Source organism: Scardinius erythrophthalmus (genome assembly GCF_964197995.2).
Source record: "Scardinius erythrophthalmus genome assembly, chromosome: 12".
Lineage (NCBI taxonomy): Eukaryota > Metazoa > Chordata > Actinopteri > Cypriniformes > Leuciscidae > Scardinius > Scardinius erythrophthalmus.
This window is the reverse complement of record NC_138232.1, coordinates 32,397,374-32,419,190: the sequence shown is the minus strand read 5'-3', so window position 1 is coordinate 32,419,190 and position 21,817 is coordinate 32,397,374. Positions and strand designations below refer to the sequence as shown.

Sequence of the window (21,817 nt, the reverse complement as noted above, 5' to 3'; positions counted from 1 at the left end):
AATTGTTGAAGTGTTAAACATCAGACAGGAGTGATGCACACTGCACCTGACAAATATTCACCCTTGGTGTAGAAAGACAGTTGAGCTTTTAGGTTTCACGTTTGGTGTGAAAAGGTCTTTACTCAAACACACCCTGGCCAGTAGTTGGCTGTGATAAGACGAGTGTGTGCTGTAGCTCTTACCCATATGAGCAGTTGCGTGATCACAACATTCCCCTTGCGGCTGGCCAGGTGCAGGGCTGTCCGGCCGTCACCTTCCCCGCAGGTTTCGTTGACCTCATCTCTGGAGCCGTTGGCCAGCAGTATGACCACGAAGCGCAGGTCTTCCTCCGCTGTGGCCCGCAGTAGCTGCTGTCCTAGAGACAGCTCTGTGCACGCCAGCGATGCCAAAAACAACTTCTGCTCGTATTTGGCCCTGATCCAGCGCTCACGTTCCTCTCTGAAACAACACACACAGAGAATCTACAGTTAGGCTCAAGATTGAATTAACGCACCGGTGGCATGTTTTGATCTGGCTCTCATTCCAAATGACATTTAAAATTTGATGGGATTCGTGTACTGCTTTTCGATTTCATTTCTAGCACAGCGCCAAACATTTACTAGCACTCACATCTCCATTACACACAGCAGCATCTAGACTTTACTACACAAAAACATATATTATACTGAGCAGTACAGAAACAATACCTCCACATTTTGAATGGTTGCTCTGTGTGTTTGTGTAAATGTAATTGTGTAAAGCCTTGTTTATTCTTTCGCCTGGCTCTGCACTGTGAGCCTCCGCTAACTGCGCACACTCCTCCCCAAACAGAAGAGGCGTTTATTTTTGACGTGCTCGCCGTCGCACTACTCTTTGAAACATCAGGGGCCGACTCGCAGTGTTCTCTAAACCGTCACGAAGCAGCGGTGAGTAGTAGTAAGGTACACACATGACAATGTTTGTTTTTTTATTACACTTTTCGCCAAACCCGCGCTACAAAAGAACCAAAGAATCGTGTAAACTCCAGTAAACCTTGAGATTATTACTTGTGACATTAGAACAAAATATATGGATATAAGAACATATGTATAAAATATTTTCAATTACATTTTTATTTAATTTCATGAAATTTGTATTAAACATGGACCTTTATTTTCATTTCAAAAAGGCTTATTTCTGCTATTGTAGGCTAATTTTATAAATGGAAGCAATTAATTTAAAGACTAATAAAAAGACAAGCGCAAACTGGGTGCCTGTAAGATGGTACAGATGTACCTGCTCGGCCAGAATCGGCTCGATTATTCGGAAGCAGAGCTGCGCAGTTACAAATAATGCCACGCACACTCAACACACACGAAAGCCTACACAAAGATGAATTGAAGTTACTTATAATTGAAAATGACACTATTCAATTTTTAATGCTGTAAAGCTGCTTGTTTTAAAGCAATCTATCGCGTATAATGTGACAAATAAACGAGACGTGACTTGAGTGAAGTGCCGATTTGCAGAGTTCATGCAAACATATCCTTGTTGATATAATCCGTTGTTTTATTAACTGCTGTTTTGTTTAATTGTTAATTGAGAGAAAAAGTGAGCAGCACATATTAACATATTCATCTAAATGCCGCTTCCAGTAGCAAGGGTGGCATCGGGATGTTCGCTAACAGTATACCACTGCAAAGGAATTTCATTTTGACACCTAAATGAAGAACAAAAAAGAACTTTGCCGTGAATACAGTATATCGGGGCCTTAAGAATGTGAGTGTGTGTTTGACAAGTTAACCAAGCAAAAGCAAACAGGAGAAGGCCATCAGAAATGGTTGGATCGTTTACAGCACCCCTCCTCAAACTGTGCTATGATAGCACTTAATCTCTGTTAATCCCCACAGAGTAAACAGCCTTTCTCAGACAACTCAGGATTAGTTCAGCTTCAGCTCCTATCTGAGGGGAAGAGGGAGTTCTGATACCCCCGGGGAGGGGAAGGGAGTTGGGCAGAGGATATTGAGCTGTTCCCTAAAACACAGTTGCCCATCGGGGAGTCCCAACCCATGAGACCAAAGAACAGACATCCTACTGTCACAATTCCTCCTCACCAGGAGCATCTGGACAGGAACAAAGTGTACACACGATGATTAGAGAAGTCAGGACAAAGTCTGACTTAACACACCAATGGAGTCACTTCCATTTTCAGGTTTTGACAAACTGAAATCACATTTAATTTGATATAAATGAAAATTACGTTGTATAGTGTAGGATTAGTGGGAACACGAATTTTCAATGTTTCATTTGAATGATCAACACACAATTCCAGGTACAGGCACACAAATGTTCAACATATTGAATGGACTGTACTTCTACAGTCTTGGTCAGAGCTGTAGGTACACTTGGTAAATATAAAATAAGAAGCCTGTGACAATAAATCTGCATTAATACTTTTGACCTTTTATAAAAAATTAAAATCTAACCTTTCATTGAAGTAAAAATAAAAATGGGAGGAAATCTCATTATGAAATAAATGTTTTTCTCTAATACACATTGGCCACAATAATTGGCACCCTTTTATTAAATACTTAAAAAATATCCTTTTGCCAAGATAACAGCTTTGAGTCCTCTCCTATAATGCCTGATGCGTTTGGAGAACACCTGACAAGAGATCAGAGGCCATTCCTCCATACAGAATCTCTCCAGACAGTTCAAATTCCCAAGTCCAGGTTGATACACTCTCCTCTTCAGTTTTCTATAGGATTCAGGTCAGGGGACTGAAATGGCCATTACAGAACCTTAATTTTGTGCTCAGTGACCCATTTTTGTGTTGATCTTTAAGTTTGTTTTGGATCATTGTCCTGGTGAAGGATCAAACCACGGCCCATTATAAGAAGCAGAGGCAGTCAGGTTTTGATTTGTTATCTGTTGGTATTTGATAGAATCCATGATATTATCCATTTGAACAAAATGTCCAAGATCTCCAGCAAAAAAATAGGCCTACAACATTAAAGATCCTGCAATATATTTAATTGTACACATTGGGTACATTTTTTTTAATCCCTGTGTGCACCAAACCCATCTGGTGGGTTTGCTGCCAAAAAGCTCTTTAAAAAAAAAAAAAAAAGTTTCATCTGACCATAGAACCCGGTCCCGTTTGAAGTTCCAGTCGTGTCTGACAACTGAATATGCTGGAGTTGGATGAGACCAGAGGATTTTTGCATTAAGGGGATACACGGCAGGCAAAACCATCGTTTTCTTTTTTTTTTTTTTACTGATCAATTTTGAGATTTTGGACTATTTGTCTTCTTTCAGACTTGTGGTGAAAAAAGTCCAGAATACACATTTAGGTCTTTATTTTAATACACTGTCTGTTTGCGTCTGTAGATTTCTCCTAAATTCAACAAAAGTTGGCGTTCTAAATCAACGTGCTGCTCCGCGATCGCTGTCTGCACCCTGTCATCACATACACGGTTGGAAAGCTCTCTCTCTCTCTCCTATACAATGTTGTTGGATCCAAATATGGTAATTTCCTTCTTATCAGCAACCAGTCCTGAAAGTACAATGGGGTATTTAACTCTAAAAGCGAAATCTCATTGGCTGATGTCAATTTCTGACAACGTGATTCGTTCAGATGCATCACGTGACGTGCTCTGACATTTCCAGTGTGTTTTTGACTGGGGTTCTGTTCAGTTGAAGGCCATAAATGCTGTGTTATACGTTTTGATGTGTTTGAGGTGGTTTGTAGTTTGTAGTGGTTTGTTGCTAATGATTTGATAAGATATTGTGTCTGTAAATAGTTTTTTACACTAAAAAAGTATGAATTTTTACAATACAAATCTTTAAAGGCCGTTTTCTCAAAATGGGTTTTTTTCTCATACTCTGAGCCAGAAATCTCCACTTCAGCAGCACTTACATACACCAAACTTTCCAGTTGTATTCCTACCTATGTTCTTAAGATTTATACAGAGGGGTCTGATTTATACAACAATTTATTCCTAAAAACGGGGCGAAAATTTATTTATGGCTGTTGACAGTTTTTTCTGAGTGATAAAAAGAGATATCCAAAATCCTCTCTGTAAAAACCTTTGACTCTAATATTCCAACAAAATGAAACAAGAATTTTGAATATGGCTTTATCCAATGTTCAGATTTCTCTTCTGGAAATATATGCAAATTAGCACATATTTAATGAGATAATACCTAATTTGCATATTCAAACATAAATATTCTAAAAACTTGTAATACAAAAGATATTTGTCTTAATGTCAGTAATCAACTGGGGACATTTCATGTTGATATCTATTAGTTTTTTTTGTGTTTTTTTCTATTCACCTGGGGTGTCTTCACTTAAGACAATATAGACACACGTCCTCTTTGGTCTGTGTGTTGCCTCATATTTATACTGTTGTTAAACAGGAACTCATGGCTGGATAATTTCATGTTCCTAGACCAATGGTGTGTGTTAAAACTGTAAATATGAAGGGGAATATACATATAGATATATTTTACTCATAAGAATTTCTAGGCGTACCAATAATTGTGGCCAACATGTATTAGAGAAAAATATTTCATTTTTATTTCCCCCCACATTCAGTCGTTTTACTTCAATGAAAGGTTAGATTTTTTTGATTTTTTGAATGAAAGATTAAAAGGATAAACAATGCAGATTTATTTTCACAGCCTTCTTTGATCATATTTCCCAATGCTGCCAATAATTCTGACCATGACAGTATACCTCACAACCTAGTTTTAATTTCTGTCCAATTAATTATGATGTACAATGGAGTTAAAGGGTTAGTTCACACAAAAATTAAAATTATGTCATTAATGACTCACCCTCATGTCGTTCCAAGCCCGTAAGACCTCCATTCATCTTCGGAACACAGTTTAAGATATTTTAGATTTAGTCCGAGAGCTTTCTGTTCCTCCATTGAAAGTCAATGGACGGCATACTGTCCATGTCCAGAAAGGCAATACAGACATCATCAAAGTAGTCCATGTGACATCAGTGGCTCAATCTTAAGTTTATCAAGCGACGAGAATACTTTTTGTGCGCAAAAAGTAAACAAAAATAACGACTTTATTCCACTATTCATTTCCTTCTCTCTGGGCCTCGAGTGAGTTCACGTAGTGTTTTTGCGTAGCGCGTCTGTGTTGTACGTCACACGCATCACACATGACCAGCGTCGGCCAATAGTGAGCCTACGTGTGACGTACAACACAGACGCGCTGCGCAAAAACACTACGTGAACTCACTCGAGGCCCAGAGAGAATGAAATGAATAGTGGATAAACTTAAGATTGAGCCACTGATGTCACATGGACTACTTTGATGATGTCTGTATTGCCTTTCTGGACATGGACAGTATGCCGTCCATTGACTTTCAATGGAGGAACAGAAAGCTCTCGGACTAAATCTTAAATAGGGCTGAAACGATTAGTCGACATTGTCGACAACGTCGACAATAAAAGATTGTCGACAAATATCTTTGTTGTCGAGTAGTCGTTTGATCTCACGTGACCTAATGTAAGAGCCTGCAATATCGCGATTTGACCGCTACGGCGCTGTAGCGCTAGAGTGTAATGCAGCCGTTACAAATGCTATTGCGGTAGAAGAAAACACAGCGCGAATTATGACGGAGTGCAAACGAATCCGAACTAGCAAGGTGTGTGAAAGTTTCACAAAACTTCAAACCAAGAATACTGTCGTGTGCAATACGTGCAAGGCGGAACTTGCTTTTCATGGGAGCACAACATGTTAAAGCACTTACAGAGGAAACAAGACGAGCCGGCGAGAGGTGAATGTTCTCCAGCTGGAGCTAAATAACTAGCAGTAAATTTATTAGAATTTATTAAATTCATTATCTCTTTATTAGATAATGCAATACTACTAATTATAGCAATAATATTAACAATAATAATATAATTTCAGTAATGTGATGATTTATTTTTGCATAGAATAAAGCTTGATCGAGCTTAGGAGTCAGGGCTGTTTTTATTACTGTAACACTATTAGGTATTACAGTCTTATCACTTGCCTGTATTTTGTTCCATATTCATGAAGACTTACAAAAGATGTTATGAAGAATATCATGTCAGTTGATTTTTTTATACTGTAAATTAAAAGGTGAATGAGAATGCTCAATTGTCATGTCAATTATTATTATTATTTTTTTATTCTTATAATAATTGTTTGCAGTTTAAGTTTGTCTGTAATGCAGCTGATTATTTTTTTGTTTATTTTTTTTTCTATTGAAAGAGAACAGAAGATTTAACCAATGCTTAGAGAGCATTTGTGTGTGATTTGAGTTGGACAGAAATCTGAAAACTTAAAAATGACCTGTTTACTTGGCTCAAAGTTCATTAAAACAACCATTTCAAAAGCTGAAGTGATTTTTTTTTTTAATATTATAGTTAGAATATGTATAACTCAGTGTTTTAACTAATTGAAAAAGCTGAATAATCGTTCCAAACTTACTGATTAGTTGGCGAAATAATCGACGATGAGTCGATTAATCGTTCTAATAATCGTTAGATTAATCGATTATCAAAATAATCGTTTGTTGCAGCCCTAATCTAAAATATCTTAAACTGTGTTCCGAATATGAACGGAGGTCTTACGGGCTTGGAACGACATGAGGGAGATCATTAATGACATAATTTTCATTTTTGGGTGAACTAACCCTTTAATAGGCAAATCTTTCAAGTTAATGTTAACTACCAGAAATTTATTTTATAATATGTTGAGTAAATATTCTGTATATAATTTTGACAAAATTTATGTAAAAGTTTTCATTGAGAAATTTAGTGTAAAATAAGTAAATTATAATTAAGTAAGTAAAAATTATTCATTTTAGATTAAACATCCATTTACATTTAATTTTATTCATGTGTATATTACGGAATTATATTGTCTATTGGCCATTAAAAAACCCATATAGCTCAACCACCAACACAATGGTTCTAAACAGGGGGCCTCGGCAAACTTCAATGGGGGCCCCAATAAGTGTTAAAATGATTAAAATTAAATTATATTAACACAATATTAATTAAAATGCCCCAAACACAAATTCCAAGAGGGTCCTCGCACCTTGGTGCTTGGGCCCTAAATATGTGTAACCAGAGATACATCTCAGCTTAGACTAGAGGTCCTTAAAATATTGTCTTGGACATTGGAGGCCTTAGAGTCAAAAAGGGTTTGAACCATTGCATTGGTGTGTGAATCTGATCTATAATTTTAAATGTATTAGAAACCACAGATTATTTTAAATAAACAAAAAAAAAAAAAAAAAATTAAAATACATTTTAAATATTATGCTTAAAGTTATAAAAACTGCCCAATTTGTTTAATCCCAAGTTGATATGGTCTATCCACTGCTTGTAATAGAGGAAGCCACAGCCATGATGGGCTCTGAAAGATGAACTCAAGTGTGTCTCAAAGGGTTAAACTCGGACACCCCAATTACAAATTAGCCTTGTATGGATGTCAGGGGCCAGAGTGCAGAGGAGATAACATTTTATCAGAGAGGCAGATGGATGAAAATAGGTAATCAATAGCCCAGGGGATCGATGGTTTAGTGACATCCTTCTTAATCAAAGCAGCAAAGCCATGCTGACGGACCTGAACCCCCCACAGCACACTCAAAGATTATCTGTCTAAAGTCACAGCTAGCATCACGGCTCACAGTCACAAACGCGCGCACGCACAAACATGGCACACATGGGAAAAAGACAAGTAACAATCACCTGTTGATATCAAACTACAGCCAGGCATTTGATTAGCAGCATAAAGTCTGGTTCACTTTGCAGTTTATTCTAATCAAGAGACACTGAACATAACAGGAAGGGGCTGTCCAAGCAATTTAAGACTAATATATATATATTAGTGGTGGGCCGTTATCAGCGTTAACGTGCTGCGTTAACGTGAGACCCTTATCGGGCGATAAAAAAAATATCGCCGTTAATCAATTCTCAAAGTTGGGTTGGGAGCTGGGTCTATACTACGCAAGCTATGATGACTTTCACCTTGATATTTTAGCGCGGATGTATACCTAGCCGAATTCGGTTCAGTGTTCGGTACGCATTTTCAAACCGAACAGTTCGTTGGACCATTTTTCCTGCCGACCAAAATTTCGTTATTTCAAATGTAGGCGGGTCATAATGTAAGAGACGCTGGCGCGACCACAACATTGTCCGACATCAAATGGCAAACGTAATGTAAGCGGAACGAAACTGAGCTACTCGTTATTGTGTGGTTGACGGACCGTTGTTTATCAGTTTGGACCAAAGCAGCGCGAGCCGATCGTGATCATGCGACACTGTTACTACACAGCGCTAAGAGATCCAGTAAAGAAAGCATTTTAATTCGCCACAGAACAAATAACATCGCTGCGAGATCTAGTGAGAAACATTCGCATTTCTCCGTTATTAACGGATCAAACAGTGCATGGAAGCCAGGAATTAACATTGTGCCATGAATGAACTATCCGGTGTCCACAGATCTGCAACATTTACCATGGATTTACTGTAGTAACACTAACTGCAACCATGGAAGTTTGGCAGGAATAGTAGAAGGCTATAATGCTTTCAAGTAACATTACGTTGGTTTTATTTTGACATTATGAATAAAATTGCTGCCCTCAAATGTTAATCTGAACTAAAAATAGACCTTTGTTTATAACTACTACAATATTAGGCTACATTTCATTTTTTCCAAGGAGCTGTTTTGTTATATATGCTCATAAGAAGAGTCTATTATAGCGCCATCATTGCTCAAAGTAAAAAAAAAAAAAAATCATACTTTATTATGTTAGTCTTAATAATAATAATAATAATAATAATAATAATAATAAAAATCTCTGGCATTTCTTCACAAGTTCTTTTAAATGTCACTTTGTATTTAAGAAACACGTGCCCTTTAGTCATTATTTGGGTAGCGCACATGTTCTGAATGCCTTTGGCAGAATTCAAATGAGCCATTTTAATCTAGATTAATTTCAAGATTACAGTGAGATTAATCTAGATGAAAAAAAAAATAATCTATGCCCACCACTAATATATATATATATATATATATATATATATATATATATTGATTTTGTATATATAAAACAAAATATATCTATATATATATACACACACACACACACACACACACACACACACACACACACACACACACACACACACACACACACACACACATATAATATATATGTATAAAACGATTCAAACAGTATCAAGAAACTCAGAAAGTTCTTACAGAATTTCCATCATTAATCATTTGATTCACAGTAGGACAAGTAAAGAAAAAACAGATGGGATGAAAGAGCAGGAAGGAGAAACAGGGAAGAGAGGAGACAGGAGGAGGAGAGAAAAGCCACAGCATCTGTGGGAAAGTTGAAGAATTTTATTAACTGTGTGTGTTTCGAGAGGGGGGTCTAGCAGCACGGAATGTTCCGGGTGCTGACGGTCAGCCCAGGGTGAGTGAGAGGGCTGGCACGAGGGCCACGGACCACAGCCCCCACACAAAGCATCCTGGGAGCCATGGAGGAGGGAGATAGAGGAGGGGAAAAGAGAGAGGAAGAGGCTCGGCAGGATCTCCCCACTGCCCCTCTGCCTCTCTGTGTCTAGAGGAAATGTGGAGCACTTCACTGCCCTCTGAAACGCATGCCTTCCCCAGTTAGCAGCGTTGCTAAGGGCCAAGCCCGGCTGGCTAACGAAAAAAAAAAAAGTATAATTGTCAATTATATATGAAAACAAATGTAGCTGGCAGCTTTTTTGGGACTGTTTTGGGTTAACAAAGTTTTGATTTTAAATCAAAGCCAATAAGACAATAGCGTTTATCGTTTGACTTTAGGTCTCTCTAAACATGTACAAACACACTTATACACACATAAATGGAAGTGTAAATGGGTGTGACATGGTTGCAAAGACAACAAAAACAGGGTTCAGGAGTCATGGTGACAAGTGTAAGGGGAGAGGATGGGCGTCGCGCTTCAACGCGCACACACATGCGCAAACACACATGCGTGCACACACACACACACACACATGCACACACACACACACACACACACACACACACACACACACACACACACACACACACACACACACACACACACACACACACACACACACACACACACACACACACACACACACACACACACACACACACACACACACACACACACAAACAGACACACCAAATCATTAGTACCTCATCTGAATCTTTGGGAATTTGTCCTTACATGGGAATACGACTAATTGAATTAATTAGCAGTTCTGTTCCATGACCGTGTGTATCATTATGTGTGTGTGAGTGTCTATAGACCTACAGGGGAAGAAATGCTACTAGCAGACTGCAGGTTTCAGCATGAGTTTAATTAAAATTTACTGGCCATTCAAGTTAGATCCAAAATGTCTGTCTGCAATGAGTCAACATGTCTGAACATAATGTATAGTTCCCTCAATCAGGCCCTTTGAGAACATGTGTGCAAAAACTGACCATGACAACCATAGTTTCTAGGTCAGTGACAAATACAATTTTTTAAGATAAAGAAACCTTATTTTAAAAAAAATATATATATGATGCATGTACAAAGCTCGTACAAATGTACTCTTCGTATTCATATCGGTTTCATAATGACTTTCAAAAACTAAATTTGAACAAAATTTCAATTAAATTACTAAACATGTCATGTGGTATAACTATTAAACCAAAAGTAAAAACATATTGTCCTTACATCTTGAATACCTTCAGTGTAAGTGTACATTTCTATTTTTAAGAAAAAAATATTTTTTTTAAATAATTTTTAAAAATATTTTTAGTATCTTTAAGTTTTCTGGGGGTAGTGTCATAAGACATTTTACCAAAAGCTAACACTGACTATCAAATCTGAACTGTCAACATACTTCTTGATATTTCTGTAACATCATTTTCTGTTTATTCCTGCTGTTGGTCATGATTTGGCAAACACGCTATTAAGATATATATATATATATATATATATATATATATATATATATATATATTTTTTTTATCATGCTTTTTTTTACCCCATAATAATAAAATCAAAATACCTTGTGTTTTCTTCCCAAGAATTTCATCCATTCAATGAGTTTTTCATCATTATGCAGTTGGAACAATCATTCATATTTCAAACTTTATGCCCCCAAAATTATCAAAATGAATTTTAACTCATTGACAATGATACTGTAAAATCATAAATGAATATGTTATCTCCATTAAAACAATTACTAATCTTTAAAATCTTTATTTTAATAGTTTTTTTTAAAGTGATTAAATAACAGTGACAATACCTGTAGTCAGTGTTATTTTGACGGAAACTGCAGATACTGTGTTTGTAAAGCTGTTTGCGTGATAGCTTCATTAGTGTGCTGCATTGCCGTTTTGGAACATTTACCTGAGGGGAAGGTGGGGGGTGAGACAGTAGCCTCGACGTTGGAATGCAACAGGCTGGGTCATGGGGGAATTATCGGGAGTCTACATCAATCCCTCGTCAGGACGGTTTCCTGTTTGTGAGTGCAAATGCGCTTTGTGTTCTTCCTGGACGATCACTTTGTGGGCTTGTGTTTACCCACTTGCCAGCACTTCCTGTCCAGCTCAAAGCCAGCGGCTGTTTACCCAACACTGACAGGCGTCGGCTAATGCAGCGTCCCGTGAAAGGACAGCCCTCCAGCTGCCACAGCCCCCAGAGATCCCCTACCCTAAACACACACCTCTGAACTTCGGCCAAAGTTCCTTGTGCAACTGAGATCACCAAATTCCAGGTTTGGCCGAGTAAAACAAAAGAGAGAGAAATTCATAGAGAAGAGATCGACGTTGATGCTCTTTTCTTTCAGGCTAATTATACCACTAATTCAGCTCATTAGTGTCCTACTGACTCACAGGTAATGAACTCTGACAGGCTAAATCTGTCAAACAGACAGCAGTGCACATTTACCTGCACATGCGCAGAAGCAGACACACACAAGCTCATTCATCTCAGTGCTTTAACCCTTACTTACAGAGGCACACACAAATCTCAAGCCCTTCTACATGTCTCGAATAAGCCTCCTGTGTCCAATCAGTAGTAAGTTATCAGATTTTGTTAAGCGGTGGGATTTGATTACAATAGTTTCTTATATGCACTGCCGTTCAAAAGTTTTGGATTGGTATGATTTTTAATTTTTTTAAAAGAAGTCTCTTCTGCTCACCAAGACTGCGTTTATTTGATTAAAAATACAAAAATTATGACAATTTAAAATAACTTTTTTATTTTAATATATTTTCAAATGTAATTTACTCCTGTGATCAAAGCTGTATTTTCAGCATCATTACTCCAGTCTTCAGTGTCACATGATTCTTCAGAAATCATTCTATGATGATTTGATGCTCAAGAAACATTTCTCATTATTATCAATGTTGAAAACAGTTGAGTAAAAACATTTTTCAGGATTCTTTGATGAATAGAAAGTTCAAAAAATAAAATAAAAATTGATACTGATCTTTAATGTTACAAAAGCTTTCTCTTTCAGATAAATGCTGTTCTTTTGAACTTTCTTTTCATCAAAGAATCCTGAAATAAAAATTTAAATAACTGTTTTCAACATTGATAATAATGAGAAATGTTTCTTGAGCATCAAATCATCATAGAATGATTTCTGAAGAATCATGTGACACTGAAGACTGGAGTAATGATGCTGAAAATTTAGCTTCGATCACAGGAATAAATTATACAATTTATTTAACAAAATAAATGCAGCCTTGGTGAGCAGAAGAGACTTCTTTTAAAAACATTGAAAATCTTACCGATCCAAAACTTTTGAACAGCAGTGTACATACATATGTCATTGTGTTACTGCATTGTGATGATGAGCATTGAGCATGATGAAAACGTTCTAAAATGTATCTAAAAGTCTATGCGTAAATGTTTCAAGATCCAAAGTTGTCGATTTGTTAGTTGCTCTGATGTTTTCTCAACATAGATCAAAGTCTGAACCCTGGTTTTGGTGCATAAATGTGTGTCATGTATGCCACTTTGATGGACTGAGTCGGTATGTTGCAGAATTTCTGGTCTTTTTTGCTGATCCTGCTCTCAAATGTGGAAAAACACAACAGACACTGCACTCTTGTGATTTCCTCACAGGGTTTTAAACAACTTCAGATTATTTATAACGCTATTTCACTGGATAAACGCCCGGATATATACTTCATTTTCCTCATTCCTCTCCACGTATACAGTCGTGAGTGTGGAAAGACACGTTTGGTGCACATTAAGCCTGTTTTATACTTCTGCGTCGGACCTACGCCGAAGCCTCTACGCTGTAGGCAACGCGTTGGTTTTCATTTATACTTCTGCGTCGTTGTCCGCGTTGACGCGCAATTACACTTGCAGAGGGAGCGTGTGAAACCCGAGGGAGGGGTTCTAGCAGACCAATCACAGCGCTTGTGTCCGCGTAGAGTTGACGCGTTGTTACATTTTTGGAGAGGTGCACGTCAGGGTACGCCGAAGGGTACGCGCGCTACACACAGCCTACGACGTAGCTACGGCGTTAGTTCGACGCAGAAGTATAAAACAGGCTTTAGAGATGCGCGGTTGGCGGTTATAGCCGCGGACTCCGCGGATAAAACGCGTATCGGGCGGATGACGTGACGAAAAATTATATTTTTATTCAATTCGGGCGGGTGGCGGGCGGTTGAACCAATCAAATGAAAAATATTATGTATACAGCAATCAGCGGATGGCGGGTGGGTGCGTTTTTGAAAATTGTTCAAAAACGTAGGTGTGGATGGATGGCGGACGGATGATGAGTTTTGTGATGCGGTTGCGGATGAAATAATAGCCCATCCGCGCATCTCTAGTGCACATCTAGTGCACTTTGTGCTCAAGCGCTCAAGTCACGCGCTCAAGTTGTCTGGGCGGACACACAACTGGGCTGCACGCGGACGTCCGCGTACCCACCTTATGACAAAAATTCGGTAACACGGATAACGCACAACCCATCACAGAACGCAGATAGCCGAAGTATATTTTTGGCTTTTACACTTGGAATATTGTTTCTTATGTCTTTCTGCCCAAAGAGAGTGCTGTACAAAATTATTACATTTTCTTCAATTCTAATCCATATTCACATTCTAAATAAAAAAATAAAATAAAAAAACTAAACAAAAAAAAAAACTAAACGTCAATGACAGAGAGAATTCATGAGGTGAATAAGGCCACAAAGGGACAATTTTACTCCAAGAGCTGCTCTGTTCCTGCCCCCCCTCCCACCCCCTTTTCTAACAAGGAAAAAACAAGGGCCTGAAATCAATTATCCTCTCTAGTCTAGTCGTTAGCTGCCCTTGGATAGACACAGATAATTAAGCTCAGCGCTTCTTTTAATATTACGGGCACTTAGCGTTTCTGATTCTGACTGAGCTCTGGCCTGCGCCACACTCAAATCAGTCCCACTGGAGGCAATGGGCCACACTCATACGAGGTTCCATTAACTGGATCAGAACGCTTCAGTGGCAGCATGCAAATGGGGGCCAAAGGGCAAAGAGAGACAAAAAAAAAAAAAAGTGTATGTGCGAAAGAGAGACGGAAAAGAAATGTGCTAAGCATCCGTAAAACCGCACAGGGCTTGATCTTTATCTGTACTCGCTATGCTCCCATCAGATCCATGTATGATGGGAGAAGTGCAGAATCAGGATGTGACGCAGGCTGGATTCAAACCCATATTCGAACCTGCACAAGAACAAAGGCTTCGAAAAGCTGACATTCTCGTCTGGCTTTAACATTAACAGATTTAACAGTTCAAAAAGAGGTATTTAAACAAGAAATAATGAAATGTGACATTTATATATAGTTTTTCCTGACCTGAATAAAAAAAAAACATGAAAACTCCAAAAGAAAATTCACTGACAGAGCGAGAGAAAGGGAGAAAAAAAAACCCACACAAATACATACACATTATTTATCCTGTATTAAATTGGACAAAAAGGTAGACAATGTGATGATTCAGGCATTAAATGCCCTCTTGCTTCACATTATCAGTCCTCTTCATAATACGCCGTGCTCTGATTGGCTCTTGTCAGCCAGTTTAATGTCAATAGTAAATTGGAAGGCTTGTTAACCTAGTTGGGACATGATTACGGGCAATGGTAGGCAGTCATGTAAAAAATAATGTCTATTAGACTAATCTAATCAAGAAGTCCTTTTACAGATGAATTAGAATGGGGCAGCCAATTATTTGAAACATTTGCGCAGTGCTTTCTGTCAGTGAAAGAGAAAAAGAGAGGAGAAAGATAACGACACGAGAGCTGTTTAACATGCAGGCCATGAGTTGGCTCATATCACCGGTCTTCACACTGGGAAGAGGTCAGAGGCTGACCGATGCAGGATCAGCCAGTTAATGCTGAAGAAATGGACCTCCTTGAATGCCTGCCCGCACTGACAGGAAAACGATAAGGACAGGTACAGACAGAAAGAAGGTGCGCAGCACATGTTGAAATTTAAAATGTGATTATTCTTCTTTCCTTTTGCACAAAGAGATCAAGTTCAACGAGTAACATTATGCGAGTAACTCATGGGACATTAATAGTACGTCGCTCTCCGTCTACGTCTGGATCGGAGGAAGAATGAAGCCCAGCAGGCCTCCTCAAATCACCCCCCTCATCCGTCCCCAGGGCCCAATCTGATCTCAGCTTTGGGGACGCACACCTGCACCCCAGCCCAGATTAAGAGCCGGGTCTAATTTGAAATCTGTTAGCTCTGCCCTTTCAGAGACCGATATCTGGCCATAAAGAGGCTCTTTTTTAGCCACTTACTGCTGAATTATTATAGGCCAGACATTGCTCATGATGACGCATGTGGCTACGGGAGTCAGGCGGTTTGTGGAGCTCAATATCTCAGCTGTCTGATGGAAGTTTCTTGGATTCCATAAAACAGATGTTAGACACCCTAGTCTGCAAATCAACACCCACCTTCACCCACCCATCATCATGCAGACTGTGCCATGGTAGAGACAAGAGAGTTAGTTTGTTAGTAAGTTAGCTGGTTTGCTTTACATTAAGGTCTTAGTTGTGTTGTTAAAGCTCAGTTATCATGGTGTTGGACTTTATCATTGCGTTTTTTTTAACCTGATCCCTCAACAAAAACACAATAGGATTTTTCCATTGGCTTTTGGATTATTGCCAAAAAATATAAGCCCTGACACATTTGGTTCATTATAACAATCTTCACAAATGAACACAACTTTCATGAATTTTGAAGCCTAAATACACTCACCAGAAATAAAAAGCTAAACGTAGGCTATAAACAAACTACACCATGGTCACATGACTTCAATGTCACCACCATTAAGCTTTAGGCAACTCTCATTTCATTATTAAAAAAAAAAAAGTCTGAGTTAGAATAACATGATTATAAACACAACAGGTGTATAGATGAGTTTACCTGATCAGTGTGATGACGCTTCATATACCCAATAACCTATTTAGTCTCTCTCATTCACTTGTTAGAAAACTCCTTTTTCAAGAAGAGCAAAAGGATAAAAAATAAAAAGAATTCACAGGAGGTATTACTGATACATTTTATGTCGTAGAATAAAATGTGAAAAATACCTTGACCTTGCGTTCACCACAGACCTTATTTCAGGCATTTAACCAAAAACCCATTAAAAAAAACCATTGACTTCAGGACGATGGAACCAGAAGTGCTAAAATAATGTTTTATGTTTGGCCTACAAAAAAACGTAATTTCTGTAGCATTCCACTATAATCAGTAAAAATCAAAAAGTGTTTTCTGTTATTGATAACACTCAGATAACATGAGACAACAAGTACATCACTAACATGCACTTGGAACAAAGGGGTGTGTGAAACGCACACAATGCATGTATTTCACACTTTAAGATTCACGCTTGGTGACAGGCTGCGAAACGTTAGAGTGTTGCTGAGGGTTGGCAGTGTGAGATGCCAGCGAGCGCCACCCTCCCAATAAGTCACCACGAGGCGCAATTAGCAGAGCTGTCATTCCTACCCTGCCTGGCCCGCTAATACAGTCCGGCACCTAGTGTGTGAGGAAGGGGAGAGGGGGCTCTGGTGTCCATGGCAGCACCACACTAATTAAAAAAATGAGACTGCAACATGGCCTAGCTGCCAACAAAGAGCACTCATGCCAAAACCTATCGCCTATGAGGGAGTGTGTGTGAATGCGTGTGTGTGGTCACAAACAATCCCAAAAATAAGCCCATAGCGGTGTCTTTGAGCGACCTCATAGAGTTTTGGAGGCAGAGAAGGTGTGAATTTATCCCAGGCAGTAAAAGGTTAATGGGTATATTTAGAGGTTCTCTCGGGCTCAATCGCACATAACGGCCAAGCAGCCCATGAGGCAACAGGAAGAAACTTTCCGTTTGCTTTAAAGCAAACAGCTAAATACAGAGAACATGTTTTAATGGCTCAATAATAGCCCTATTAACTGACAGATATCACTGATTTAAGTGTCCTGAATTATAACAGTCCAAGGATCAATCAACTACAAAAAAGGATTTTTAAACAGATTTAAAAACTTTTTTTTTTTTTATGTTTACCCTAAATCCAATAACCGATAAATGGACAACATTAAAATTCTACATTGTTTTGTTCGAATGAATTCAAGCTAAAAGTATAAAATAAATTGTAAATGCTACAAACAGTTTTAGGCATTAGGGTCAGTTTATCTCAAGTGATCCAATGGAGGTTGCTTGACCATTTTTACTACATTTTACTAATTTCCTCAAGACAGATGCTGTGGTTAAACAGTGCTTAAAATGCAATAGTATTCTTGTAGGGCGGGGTTTTAGAAAGAGGGGGGCGTGTCCAAATCAGCAAGTATAGTTTTAGAACAGCTAACATACAGCACCATTAATTCAACTCTTGACATTCTCTTAAAATACGATTAACAGCGAAGGCTGGAAGAAGAGGCAGAGGCTGCTGAGGCTAAATGCTAAACAAAACCTTATAGAAATAGGTGGGTCAAGAAGAAAAAGGAAAAAAGAGAGGCTGAAAATGGCATACTATTTCTCTAGTCGGATCCAGGTGGGCCGTCTGGGTGTGATCACTCTAAAACATAATTCCAGCCTGGAGAACGAGGAATGATGCATGTGGAGAAAGAGGTCTGGAAGACAACACGTCTCTTCCCCCTTACCTCCAGCTCACACCCCCCAAACAGGCCCCTAATTGAAAGACGAGAGTAGCCCAGACCTTGACAGGCGGGAGGTCAGTCTAATTGCTGCTGGCCATATTTAACATTAAGATAATCAGCCCATTAATTACCCTTTGGATCATTAAATCAGTCGCTTGCAAAATGAAATTTCGAGCTCTATTACTCACTTGAGAGACCACGAGGGAGGGTTTTCATTTATCAGCCACCAATCCTGGATGCAGAGCGCACACACCAATGCCTGAGCTGTTCACCAGGACACAAGCTTGCTGAGTATCAGCATTTAGCGACAAGACAGCGCTTCAAATGTACTGTATGAACGCTTCAAAAATGTCTCAAGACTGAGACATGCTAATAAGGAACACCATGAACTTCACACACGTCAAATGCAAATCAATACAATAGAACTTAATTTTATACATTAGATTATAGTCGATTTTTAGATTTGACACACTCACTACAGTCAAATGTGCTTTATCCAATCAGATTGAATCCATTTGGATGTTACAAGCTAAATCAATTCAAACATCCAGTAAAGGATGGGAAGGTAGCAAATTACACGGAGTGGCCAAGTAGTCTTTAAAATGTAAGTCAAATTCTACAAGATTCTCAGCGATTTTATGGCTTTTTATGGCTTTTATCGGGTTTCCCAACCAGGCTTCATTAACCCCTAGAATTTCATGAGGGAACTGAAGTTTGTAAGATTCTGATAGAAATGCAATTCTGAATTCAATTAAAAGGCATAACAATCTTTTTTAATTTTAATTATATAATACATATATAAAGAATATAAAATAAAATAAATAATCAAATAATAACAGTACTTTTCATAAATTACACTTTATATTAGGTGTCTTTAACTACTATGTACTTGCACAAAAATTCTGTACAATGTACTTATTTTGTTAATGGATTGCAAAACACTTGTGCTGCAATTGAGGTGGGATACGGGTATAAGGTTAGGGGACAGGTTAAGTGGTATGTGTAGGTTTCAGGGTGGGTAGAGTCAACAGTGTAATTATAGCTGTAAATACAGAAATTATAACAGATATAATTTAGGGCTGTCAAACGATTAATCGCATCCAAAATAAAAGTTTGTGTTTACATAATTTATGTCTGTGTACAGAGTATAATTATTTTCTATATATAAATACACACACATGCATATATATATTTAAGAAAATGTGTTATTTATATATAAATTATTTATATATAATATAAATTCTATATAATATAAATATATATACACAGTATATACATGCAAATATTTCTTAAATATATACATGCATGTGTGTGTATTTATATATAGAAAATAATTATACACCGTACACACACATGTATTATGTAAAAACAAACTTTTATTTTGGATGCGATTAATCGCGATAAATCGTTTGACAGCCCTAATATAATTACATGCAGGTAATTATAATAATATAAGTACAATGTAAAAACATGTTTGTACACAATAAGTGCACTGTATCAAATCATTAATTTAAATGTTAGTACATAGTAGTTAAAGACACTTAAAGGTCCACTGAAGTGCCTTGAAACACGCAGCATTATTCAATGTGTTGACGTAATATCCACTGAAACAGGAAAACAGGGCGGGACATATCGAACAGCCCCACCCCTTTTTAGCCAATAGCGTTTAGTTTATATCACAGCTTGGACAGAGCTGTTGAGTTCTGCAAAGCCGCATTTTTTAGCTTATGACAGCCACAGTCTAATAGACTCCCCTTTTAGATTTAACATGCAACTGTTACTAAAGCAGAAGAGTGAACATAATTATACTAAGCAAGTGTAGTTTGTGTAGATGTGTAGTTTCGAAATTTATGTTGGTGTAATCATGGCACCGGTAGGGCTGGGCGATAAATTGATTTTATCGATTAACTCGAATGTGTAGTTTACGTCGATGTGTTTGAATGAAAATCGGTTTTCTCTTTAACATCCGCCGATGCTCCTCTCTGGGCTCCGTAGTTCTGAACGGGCTCAGCCCTCCCCCCGCGTGTTTGCCATAGAGATACACAAACAACACGGCAAATGAACAAGACCGCGGCAGCACAAGCACACCCGCCAAAAAACAACCTACAGTCTTACAAATATTTACAAACTGAATCCGCAGGGCTGCCAACTCTCACGAATTCACCGTGAGACTGACGCAATTGTCACTTTTTACACGCTCTCACGCCACGCATCCATTTTCTCACGCAGAGAAAAATCGTGAAGCAAAGAGGACACTGACACCGACAGACAAGACAGAGAAGGTTACTATTGCAATGAAACAAATTCTCAGCTCTCAGATTCTGTCAATTTAATTGCGAAATTGCGAAAACAATAAATACCGTTTTGGCGCTTGTAAATGTGATGTGACAGATCTCTGACAGAGTTCAAGCGGTACGTGAACCGATCATCTGTTACTCTTTACTACAAGTTAATAGTAGGCTAATAAACACGAATGATCAATAGGTAATTTGAAAGATGCAGTTCAACTTACCGAAATGAAATAAAATCAATCGATCAGTGTTTTTCAACCGCGGAAAGAGGTCCATAAAACAGCTGGAGAACAATGTCAAGTAACGTTACATTTAACGTTACCTCAGGAAAGCCATTTAATGACCATGGCACGTTATTTGGACTTAAAAAATTGCTATAGAGAGGAGCATTTTGCTAAATATGATAACTATATTACATAATTATATTTTTACCTATATCATTAAAATATTATAATGTTGTTATTATAAAAAAAACGCATTATATTTAATTTGAGATGTTATTTTTAACCTTTAATAATAATACCAGCTGGCAGGGCTTTGTATGTTTACAGCATTAGGTGAGTTTTTTTATTTTTTTATTTATTAATATATCTACTGTACCTAAAATTTATCCAAAGGAATCGATATTGAATCAAGATCAAAATCAAATCACAAGAATTGAAATTGTGAAAGCAATAATAAAAACAGTAGCATACCAGTCATTGTACCATGTAAACATTGTGTTGTCACTAAACTTAATCAAATTCTGTTTAGTTACCAAATGTTTTGACAATCACTCATTTTTTTTTTTTTAAGGGTTAGTTAATAGGGTTAGGGTTAATACATTTATACTAAAAGCCAAAAAACTTTCATTTTGATTTCATGGGGACTTTAATATAAAGTGGGACTAGGGCTGTCAAAAGAATAATGTTTTAATTGCAATTAATTGCACACTTATCGCGAAATTAAGCATACAGCAATCACAGAATATGACAGAGCTTGTGTTTTAAAGCGAAACACTGAATAATTCACTGAAAACGCAACATACTGTAAGTCTCTACTCTCTCTAACATCTCTGATGTAATCAGCCTGATTTTCTTTACATTAGCACTGTTTTGGACCAATTGCTTGAAAGAATTCGCTTAGATTAAATGATCTGATTACAAACAGAGAAGCAAAATCGGGTTAAAGGGTTAGAAAAGAGATTTCCATATGCTTGTACGATTGAAGATCCAAGATAATCTGAATGCGTGATGTGAATTCCGTTAATGAGGCAATATCAGATGCTTCAGTCATTTTATTTACGCTACTATTTTAACGCGTCAAAGATTTTGAACATTTTGTGTCAATGCATTAACGTTGATAGTCCTAATATGTATATGTGATTTTGAAGTCATTTTTTTAA

The 21,817-nt window shown here is 37.8% G+C and overlaps 1 protein-coding gene across 3 annotated transcripts in view; it reads right to left on the bottom strand.

Moving 5' to 3' along the window:
• Window positions 1–21,817, bottom strand: part of agap1 (ArfGAP with GTPase domain, ankyrin repeat and PH domain 1) — a 199,318-nt gene that overhangs the window by 4,011 nt on the left and 173,490 nt on the right. For all 3 annotated transcript variants that reach the window (XM_081381520.1, XM_081381521.1, XM_081381522.1), the window contains exon 16: window positions 183–438. In XM_081381520.1, coding sequence (XP_081237646.1) covers window positions 183–438 — 256 coding nt within the window. The remainder of the gene's footprint in view (window positions 1–182; window positions 439–21,817) is intronic.